Source organism: Monocercomonoides exilis (genome assembly GCF_001643675.1).
Source record: "Monocercomonoides exilis strain PA203 chromosome Unknown scaffold62-463630, whole genome shotgun sequence".
Classification (NCBI taxonomy): Eukaryota; Preaxostyla; order Oxymonadida; family Polymastigidae; genus Monocercomonoides; species Monocercomonoides exilis.
Genome location: NW_027150607.1, coordinates 200,119 through 211,002, shown reverse-complemented (window position 1 = coordinate 211,002; position 10,884 = coordinate 200,119). Strand labels below are relative to the sequence as shown.

Here is a 10,884-nt window from a genome sequence, read left to right as displayed (position 1 = left end):
ATGTAATACTTTAGAAATATTTTAAATTTTGAGTACATTCTTTATAAGAGGTATACATATCGATATTGAAGTATATTAGACCATTTATTGTACAAATGTGTTATTTTTAATTTTATTATGTTATATGAAATTTTTATATACCCATTAATATAAATTAATAGAATGTCTTTAAGTTCATCTCCAATTTCCAGCAATTCAGGAAAAGAAAAGAAAAGGCCAAGAATAGCTGTTCGTGAAGAAACATTAGACGCAGAGAATTCTGCACTTGATTTTTTCACAAAAGCTTCATCAAAGGATCTTGGGACAGATAACGTTAAACAAATAAAAGGTGTTTTTTCTCACAATTTTATTGCTTCGTGATGCTAACTTTTTAATTTTCACATAGAGGACATATCCCAACGAATTGAAAATTTTATGCAAAAGGTTATTCCAGAGAAAATTACCGAATTTCAAAAACTTGTTGAAGAGATAAGATCTATCACTGCTGAAGAGGTCGCAAAATCAGCTGTTTTGCCTTCAAAAGAAGTGATTTTGGCTGATATTAAAAATAGGAAAAAACTTTTGAGAAAAATCAAAAAAGAACAGAAGGCTCTGATAAAAAAATCAAAAGCGGAATCTAATTCATCAGAGACTTCTACTGATGAAAAATGTGATGGAGCAAAGGATCTAATCAGTGACAGCGATAGTGATAGTGATACTGATGACTTATTTGATGAAGATGTTCATACGCCAGCGGTTATCGTTCAATCAACTCTACATGTCCAATCAAATCAGACTCTCGAAAAGATGATCTCGATTTCGAAGCAAATGAAAGATGAAATGAATCAAATTTTGTTTGATTTACGAATATGGCTTAGACTTCGTATTCCTTCACTGCTTGGTATGCAAGATTAATATGATGTAAATATAAAAAATTTTTCACTTTAATTTTTATTTTCAAAGATGGTGATAATCTTGGAAGTGACATTGTACAGGCTCATGTTGAAGCAGTATCATACGCAATTGAAAGTGTTGCTGGAATGCTGCAAGTTGTTAGCACTTACAGGGTTGCAAGAGCAAAAATGTTGATGAAAGTTTGTTCTTCGCCATACAATGATGATCTCCGTCTAGCATTTGTTGCATCAGATGTAGATTTGTATCATAACCTTCTTCAACTTATTCCAAATACTGTAAATGTATTCATTTCGACATACGATGCCTTGGGGAAAAATATGGCAAAGATTAAGGCTCCTCGTGCTACTGAAGCCAAACAGTGGTTGTATTGAAAAAGGAAAAAATCATTTCAAATTCTAATTGAAGCTTTATTTGATCTTTTATCGCATAGTAAGATATTTAAAAGGAATATTTTTCTTGAGCGGAATTATAATTTTTTGTGTTTCAATACCCTGCAAAAATGATTGTTTTTAATAAAGCTCATATTTCTTCGTTTTTCTGATTTATCATTCAATTCACAATTTAACAATTTGAATGCATTTCAATAAGAAATATAAAAATTGAATTTGATTTAACCACATTCTTTTAGAAAAAGCAACTTTGAATAATTATCACAGCTTATGTGACAAAGGATGTAATGTGAAAATATCAACTAAGTCTGGGTGACGTGAAGAAAAAAATTCGTCACGTCCGTCACCAATTTTCCACTTCCAAAAAAAAAAAAAAAAAAAAAAAAAAAAAAAAAAAAGTAAAAAAAAAAAAAAAAAAAACCAATGGTTAATAGTATCCAATTATTTTCTTTTAGTTATTTTTCTGGTATATCTTTGTTCATAATCACTTCAAAATCATCATCTTGAAAATTATTGGATTTGGATATTTTTCTTTTTTTCGGCTTCTCTTCAGAAGACAAATCTTTTTCAATTTTTTCTTCAGCAGAATCATCAATTTTCTTTTCATCTTTTTGTTAGCTTTCCATTCATCGAAAAATGCTTGGTCAGAAATATTTTTCCCATGAAAATTGAACCGATGGGATTTTTTATCAGCTGAACTGAAGGAGTGTCAGGTAACTTCACCAATACAGAATTGGATTGTCCAAACAACACTCCGCTATTTTCAGATGCAGAGTGAATTGTTGAAGGAAGCAATGCAGTTTGCAAACCCTGTGTCAAGGCATTTGCAACTGCTTTTCGTCGAAGTGCGATCGATGAATAAGATGGAACAGCATAATCAGTATTAAAACTCTTTTTTGAAAACAGCAAAAATTCCGCAATCAAGTTGTTTAGATGAGTGCTACGTGGAATAAACGAAACCACCTTAATTGATGCATCTGCAAAATTTACCAAAAATCTGGCTGTGCTCTTGAAGGATGTGAATCAAAAAGTGGCAATAATCTATCTTCTTTCATGTCCAGCAATTTTCTTCTTTGGACAATTCCAGGAAGCAGCATCTCTTCAGCATAAAGAGCAAATAATGTGTCAGTCATACACGCATCATTGTCTGACCCTGGCGTGAAGATGGGGACCGAGCAAGACTTTCATTTTTGGTGGTTATTTCTTCGACGGCCATAGAATAAGACTCGGTAAAGAATAATCATCATCAGCAACTGCTACCACAAGTGCGGAGTTTTGCAAGTTGATTGATGCTTTTGAAAATAAAACATGAACTTCTGAAGGATACACACCAAGATTTTTTGTGGAGTCGGAGAGACGTAAAGATGATTCACAGGTGTTGAAAATGAGTGAAGGAGAGTATTTTTGAGAGTTATGAAGCGATTGCAGAAGAGAGAAGAAACTTTGAAGGGACTGCTTGTTAGACACAGATTAACGTTGAATATCAACGTGATGAGGTAAGGATGTTTTAAGATCTGTATTTCATTTGACAAATGAATATGGAGCTAATTTTGAAAATTTGACTTTCTGATCTTCTTCTCCTCTTCGAATTATTCTATTTGTTTGCACTGATTGCATCTTTTATTATTATTAGCAACAAATATAAATTTAAATGAAATAAAAAATACAAACCAGTTGTTTTGTTCGAGCAATAGAATAACTCACTCCTGTCATGGTTTCTATTCTTATAACTTTGGTTATTTCTTCATTATCTTCTTTTGTAAATTGCTCTGAACGACCAACTTTTCCCACGGTTCTTCCCTTTTCAATAGCAGAAACAACTCGATATATCGATGAACGAGAGAATTCATTTAGATTAGCAGCGTCGGTAACACGGCATTTTCCATCAGCAATTATTGCAGCAATACGTTCAAAGCGATTTTTTTTATTCGACGACACTGGAGAGATTTCATCAAATCTCTCAATTTAGTTTATCAAATAACTTAACTTTGTAGAACGGTGCTCATGCAAAAAAAAAAAAAAAAAAAAAAAAGGAATAGATCTTATTATACCTCTGTGACATGACAAGAGAAAATTGAAAAAATGACAAAATGACTGACAAGATATTTATGATTTGTTAAAAAGGGTTATTTATAACGATTTCATAATTCTCAATTACTGTAATAATAATTCGAAAATCGATATATAACAATTCTTATTATTTTGAAAAAATCAAATTTTTTAATTATGTGATCAAGTTCCCAATATTTATTTTTTTTGACACGAAATGTCAGTTGAGGAATATATTTGTCACAATTTGTCATTGACAGTCACTGACGGTCACTGACAAAATGGGAATTAACTGATATTTCAGATGCTATCAATAAATTGTATTTAAAGTGCTTTACATAATTATTAAAAATTTCTCTATAATACGTATTATTTTGTATTCATTAATTTTTTTTTTTTTTTTTTTTTTTTTTTTTTTTTTTTTTACGTGACAGATGAGGATTCATGTGATTCGTCAGGTTAAAGAGGTATAGATCTTTTGATATTTATTTGAAAAAATTTATTTAAAAAAGAAATGGAAAATATACAAAAAGGAATTAAAAACATGAAAAACTTAAGTTCATTAACAACAACAACTCTCGGAACACTTTTTACAAAAAGCTCGTTGAAATATGGTGCAGAATTTTCACAGTTGCGAAAAAAACTGAGATATGTTCCAAACTTTTTCCACTATTATATCACAAGAATTCAACCACAACAATGCAAATAAATTCAAAAAATCTAAAAAAAGAGAAAACTATTTGGTAATGTTGTGTGGAATAAAATTCATACAGAAAAAAAATTTGTCCCACATGAGCAAGTTTTTGATCCAAAAAAAAAAAATAAATAAAATAAAATGAAATAAATTCAATATCAATTCACAAAAAAACACAAAATCAAAAATTATTCTCGGAAATAGCATTCCTTAATATATTGAGGGTTTCCCATTATTTTTCACTTACAAAGAACTGTTGAATTCAGATAATTTGTGTGCTCCTTAATTTTTTTGGTTCATTTAAATTTATTGAACCTTCAATAAAATTTCTAATTTTTAGAAAAGTTTTTATTTCAACTATGAGTGATGTTCGCAGTTTGATATTTTGCACAAATATATTTTTTACATAGTTAATTACTTCAATAATAAAATAAAGCAAATTCTGATGTTCCGGGTAAAGTACACATTTACCAAAATTAAACCAGAATGAAAAATAATACTTGGAAAATAACTCATCTTTGTTTGATTTTTCAAAGTATTTTGCATAAACATCAAAATATTCTGTTCTCAAAACAATTTTCTAAAAAATAATAGTACAAACAAAACTTGAATAATTGCATGACTTAAAGTTACAGCACTTTATAAAGAAACCTTTTCGGAATTTTTTCCTTCAATATTGAAAAGTTTTCAAAAGAAAAGGCAACGAAAAATCTAAAAAATAATTTAAAAGAGAGAGTGAAATACCCACAACAAAAAATAAAAAAGAAATTTTTATAAAAAATGTATGTTAAAAAATATATCACAAAAACCAAAAATAAATACATAACAGAGTCAAATCATCTTCACAGACATTTCACATATTCAACAACTTGGAAATTCTAATGCATTTCCTCCTCCACAAAAAAGAAAAAAAGAAAAAAAAATTCTGTAAAAACTCATTTGAAAAATCAAAGCATAAAATAATCACAAAGTGAATAGATAACTCTTTGTAAAATGCAAAGCAAATTTATATTCAATCATTACAGTGCTAAGCAAGTCAACAAATCATTCTAATCAGTGTCCATATATTCGTTCAGGGGAGAACAATTATTCAAATATCTCAGGCATTCAAAATTGCTTTCAATATTCTCCAATCCGCTCTCAATCATTTCTTGTGCAGTTGAAGGTTTCCCTTGTTGTGAGAAAAGAGCAGATTTCTTGCCTCATATATCAACAAATTGACTTAGTGATGATAGAACTTTTTTGAATACCATCGATTTTTGAGACCTTGTAAAGCTTTCTTGTCAAATCCAATCGAATAAAGAACTTTGGATAGTTGAGGCGAGCGTGTAGCATCTTCAAGGAAAAGTATCAAAAATTGTGAAAGCATTATTTGATCTCTGTTCCCGTCTTCATATTTGTATGGATAATCAATTTGCTGATCGTTTATGTTTGAATGCACCCAAAGACAATCGCTTATCTGTTGAGGAAGGGAGTAAGTAGGTAGCGAATCGAAGGACGTCAATGGAACATAGAGGAGAGGAGAGTGAACCTCGTTTGAAATAAAACATCCTGCAACATCAGATTGTCCGAAGAGAAGTTCGATACATGTTTGGAAGATTGTCTTATCTGGTATAAAGGATTCGTCTCTTGCTTCTGTGCTCTGAATGTGAAGCAGCAAACGAAATGCCGCATAAAGGATCTCGTTTTCGCAGCCTGCAAATGCATAGCAGGAAGGGAAAATCGAGCAGGAGGGAACTGAAGAAGGCATTGTATCATCCTCTTTTAAATAATAAGTACCTCCTTCGAAAGTTGTGGATGTCTTCTTCATTTTCTGCTGGTAATTGAAAATCTCTGTGATGATTTCTACCACTCGCCTTGCAGCTAACCGCATATTATCCACTCCAGCTGCCCGAAAGCCAAAAGCCGAAAACGTAAAGCTGTCCATTGCATACAGCGCAGACAGGATGATTCGTGGGTGTGGGAACGAAGAAAGCTCAAGTGCTCTTATAAATGTAGCACGCGAATAAAGCGGACGCATTCTGAAATCAATTCCACTTTGTCCTGCAAAAATTGACATGGCAGTTAATCCACTTTCAACTTTGACTAAAGGATCAACAGGAATTGACAGCTCAACTGAGTTTATTATATTTTCCATATAAGCTTTCTCTTCGTCTTCTTCTCCACATTCAGAAGAAGCTCCGACTTCTTTGAACAAAGCACTTCCTTGTTTAATCTTCTGATCCCCATTTGAACTGCTGCCTGCCTGTACACTTGAGAATTGATCTCTTCGCAGATAACTTTGATTAGCAGACGTTTGTGGAATGCTGATGTCAGCTTCTCTTTTAAGGCCTTCAATACGTCTCATTTCATTCTTAAGATCTTCAAAAATAACACTGTTATTTTCTTTCACGTCGTATTCGCTCCAGTCTTCTTCTGAGTCAATGGCTGATGCAGATGATGATGATGATACCTCTTCATTGCTTTCTGTGTCTTTTTCCTTCAGCTCTTCCAGCTTCTGCTTGAATGCAATCTTCCACACATCTGCATCGTCATCAAACAGCATTGAAATGCATGACTGAACAATTGGATGCGTTTCAGAGGGATAGATCAACACAGGTGGTTCAGTGCCTTTTGGAGCTGAACTGATGAAATGACCCCAATTTGAGAAATGATAAGATTTGCAATAATGATCACAGTCTTTCATTTTTCTCTCCTTCATTTCGGCTTTTCTTCTCTCTTGCATCTCCTGCTCTGTCCATTCAAACGGGTGTCTTCTGTACAAAAGCAAAGACAGCACCCCAGCCGCATCAGCAACACTATCATCCACAGCAGAAGCTGCAAACTTGCGCAAAAATGAGCCAAAGTATTTTGGATGGTTGTCGAATTTCTGCAGAACTCGATAATTATTTTTATCTTCAAATGCTCTGACATAAATATCGTTAAACATGTTCCAAAACATAATTGGCTCAGAAGCATAATGCATCAGGAGATAAATGGAAGGAATAAGATATGGCTCTGTCTTTGTAATTTCTTTGGTTGTTACGGGCGACGACGAAGACAACGAGTAAGAATGCAAAGTACAAAGATTTATCAGCGTCCCGATTAGCGGAGATGTCAGCTGCACAATCCAGAATGCTTCCCTCCAACACACACACTCAGCAACTACAGCCAAGCAAGGCATAATCAACTCCTCTGCGACTTGTGGAATAGCAAGCACCAGCTCAGATGTAATCCCCATCCGCGCCACTTTCAGCGCTGCCTCCTTTCGCACTCTTGCAAACCACCAGAGCACTCTCAGCAGATCATTCAAGAAGCAGCTGCTGGGCAGCAATGCTTTAGATGGCTTAGACAAACGCTGCTTGATGATGCGGAAAATGATGGAGAGAAAAGGCGAATGGAAGAGAAAAGAGCAGATGGCCTGGTGGGCATACATGCTGCGTGCGTGGCGGAACAGCCACAGAAGAAGATTCAGACCTGACTGCGCTGTTTGTGGATCACTGAATATCAAAGAAAGTTGAAAGAAGAATAAATACAAAATGAATAGAATTTTAAATTTTCAACAAAGAGAAGAAAAAAATAGAAAGATAATAAAAATGAAGATAAGGCAAGCCTCAACAATAAAACAGCATTTGTCACTTCTTCTGAAAGTGACCAACTTTCTTTCAACGATTTTGGCAAAGACTTTTTAACTTCTTCTTCTTTTTCTTTTGTTTTATTTTCTTTGCCTGCTTTTTTATCCATTTCATTATTCTGACTACAAACAGCAATCCAATCTATTATCTTTTGTGCTTTTCTTCTTATCTCTTCATTTTTCATTGTCAAAGCAAATCCTAAAAATGCCTGCAGACATTTAAACACATTGACATCTATTTCTTTCTTATATTTTTGTTTTTCGTTGAAAATTTCTTTTTCTTTTTCTAATTTTTCTTTCAATTCTCTTTCTTTATCTTTATCTTTATATTTTTTTTCTGTCTGATCATTCAAAGTTTCGACTGTTTGACCCTTTTTCTCTTTTGCCTCTTCTTCCTTTAACTTGGTTTCTTCTTTTGCTTCACTTTCTTTCGTTTGTTTTTCATTCTTTTCGTCTCCTTCATCCAATCCAACTTCGTCTTCAGGGAGAAATCTTTCAATTGTATTCAAACAAGCCTCGCAAAACAAATAAAACTGAGCATAGTTCTTTTTCCATTCTTTTTCCTTTTCTTCTTCTTCTTTCATTGTGTCTTGTATAAAGGCTTCTATCTTTTTCTTTGAGCCATCATGATTGTTGTCTATCTTTTCCTTGTTTCTCCTTTTCCTTTTCCTTTTCCTTTTCAATGTGACTGGGTCATTAAACTCAAACTTATCAGCTAGTATCGCTTTTGCTATCTGTGAATTATCTTCATAAAAGTCATTATCATCCATAACATCGCTTTCTTCTTCTTCTTCTTCCTTCTCCTCCTCTTCTTCTTCTTCTTCGTTGTCTTCATCTTTATCTTCTTCTTCTTCATTATAATCGTCGTCTTCTTCTTCTTCATTTCTCTTTTGTCTTTCAATTTTCTTGTCACTCGCAGAAAAAGAAGAAGATGACGATGAGGATTCAAATAAAGAAAATGCTTTTGATTCAGTTTTTTGCTTACTTGAATTTTGTGATGAAGTCTTTTGTAAATCTTTTTCATTGTTTAAAGATGAGGCAGATGAGACTGAGGCAGAGGCAGAAGCAGAAGCAGAACCAGCACATTTCGGAGGAGGTGATTTAGATGCTGTTCTTTTGGCTGAAGAAGAAGAAGAAGATGTCTTTGCAGAAGGCGGGGGAGACAAGCTGACTCCTCTTTTGTTCGATGCAACAGGCGGAGGTGATTGAGATTTTGATGTTTTGTCATCTTTTCCTTTGCCTTTACCATTCTCTTTGTTTTGCTTTTGTTTTTGCTGTGCTGATGGAGGCGAGACAGAATGCTCCTTCTTTTCGTCTTTGACTGCATTTGAGGTGTTCTCTTGACTTTTCCCTTTCTGTCCAGTTTCCTCTGGCTTTTTCTGGGTGATGCTCGAAGAATCCACTTTTTGTGCTTTCTGTTGTTTTGAAGACTTTTCTTGTGGATTTCCTGATGAAACCATAACAGACGCTGAGGCAGAGGCAGACGGAGAAACCGGAGGAGACGTAAGAAGAGATGCATGCGGTGATGTTGCAGATGCAATCAGAGATATTTTTGGAGGTGGAGAGCGAGATTTTGAAGAGCATTTGAATGAACGTGAGGAAAATGAGCTTTGATCCGGAGGTGGAGATCTTCCCCTCCTTCTTTGCTGCAACCTTATTTCTTCTTCAAAATAATGCGTCCGCTTCATCTCTTTCTCTATGCGTCTTGCAAGTCTTTCGAAAAACCCAATTTGAATCACTCCTGGAATAAATCTTGGGATTGATTCTATTAATACTCTAAATGAATTATGAAGTTTGCAAGTCTTAATCTTATTTCTAGTGCAAAATTATCATACCCAATCCCACGTATTCCCTCAATTGCACATATGGGACTGTCAAACTGCAGTTAATACCATAAAAATGTAAAAAGGACTATCATTTCATGAATAATTAAATAAAATAAAACAAACATCAACAAGAGCATTGAAAACAAATGCAACTGCTTTTTGCTTAAGAGGCAATGAGTTTGGACAAAAGAGTCGAATAAGGTCTACTAAAATTTTAATTGATGCATTCTTGAAATAAATAAATTCATAAAAAAGTAAAAGGAAAAAAGTTGGAAAAATTACCGAAAGTTCTTTGTTCTCTCGTGAAAACGTTGAATCAACAAGAAATCGAATAAATGAGCTGTTTAAAAGATCTGGAAGCCGCCATAACGGATCTGAATATTTCAAAACGAAGTTTTCAATCAAAATTCATTACAATAGTTACCAAGATAACAAAAAAAGATAGAACCTTCTGAAACAATTTTATGCATCGTTTGAAGATATTCCCAATATGGATACAATTCTTCTTTTGAAATATCATCCAACCTGCAAATTTCTTTCGGCAACTAAAAAAATAATAATTATAATATATATACCAAAATGAATGAATTTCATTCAAAAGCACATACCCATGATAGTGACATCTATTTTAATTTGAAGCGATCGAAATAAATTAATGTTTGTTAATTTTTTCTTTTTTTCTGAAAAACATACCCATAATATTTTTAAAAAACAATTTCTTATTTCGGTTTTTATATTTTCGCTGTTAATAAAAATAATGTGAAAGCTATAAAAACAAATGCTATTTTCCAATCGTCATTGTGAAAAAAAATTTTTTTTAATTATTATGAAAAGATGAAATATAAAATCTGTTTTGAAAAATGATTTTTGGTATTTAGAAAAATAAAGTTGATGATTCCTTTTAACTTCAAAAAAATAATTTAATTATAAAAACTTATGCACAAAAAAGAAAATGTTCAGTTCAAAGTCGAAAATTAATAAAGACATTGAAAATTTCAAAAAATATTTAAAATTCATGTTTTGTTTAGTAGCTTTTTGTTATTGAAAAATTGGTATAATTCATCAAGTTCAATTATTATTAAAACGTTTTTAATTAGTTTTATATGAATTTGATTCTGCAAGATGTTTCTTTTGTGGTTCCCAATTTTTTTCGTAAATTCCATGAATAAATAGCTAAAAGAAAATGAAACGTCAAGATATTGTGAATTATTTTTGTAAATAATAACCTATTGATCAAAACTAAAAATGATTGAATGGATTTTTATTCAATTCTTTTGTTTTTCGATACTTTTTTCAAACTTCACAAAAATACTTAAATTGAGTTATTATCAGTCCTGACATTCACAAATAGCACTTTAAACTAATTATATTACCTAAAAATGTCTTTTTATTGACAATTAATTAATTTTTCAAAAAACT

At 32.5% G+C, this 10,884-nt stretch overlaps 2 protein-coding genes across 2 annotated transcripts; one reads left to right on the top strand and one right to left on the bottom strand.

The window, feature by feature from the left end:
- Positions 1 to 146: 146 nt before the first annotated feature.
- Positions 147 to 1,503, top strand: MONOS_1307 (putative proteasome activator subunit 1 (PA28 alpha)). The gene is made up of 3 exons (XM_067865748.1): positions 147 to 328; positions 386 to 880; positions 943 to 1,503. The coding sequence occupies exons 1-3, from the start codon at positions 163 to 165 to the stop codon at positions 1,263 to 1,265; spliced, it is 984 nt and encodes a 327-aa protein (XP_067719459.1). The 5' UTR covers positions 147 to 162; the 3' UTR covers positions 1,266 to 1,503.
- A 3,028-nt stretch (positions 1,504 to 4,531) lies between these two features.
- Positions 4,532 to 10,153, bottom strand: MONOS_1308 (uncharacterized protein). Its single transcript, XM_067865759.1, has 7 exons — positions 10,074 to 10,153; positions 9,914 to 10,010; positions 9,748 to 9,839; positions 9,589 to 9,693; positions 9,475 to 9,518; positions 7,619 to 9,415; positions 4,532 to 7,505 (listed from the first exon to the last, which is right to left on the bottom strand). The coding sequence occupies exons 1-7, from the start codon at positions 10,086 to 10,088 to the stop codon at positions 5,249 to 5,251; spliced, it is 4,407 nt and encodes a 1,468-aa protein (XP_067719458.1). The 5' UTR covers positions 10,089 to 10,153; the 3' UTR covers positions 4,532 to 5,248.
- Between the last annotated feature and the right edge of the window lie 731 nt (positions 10,154 to 10,884).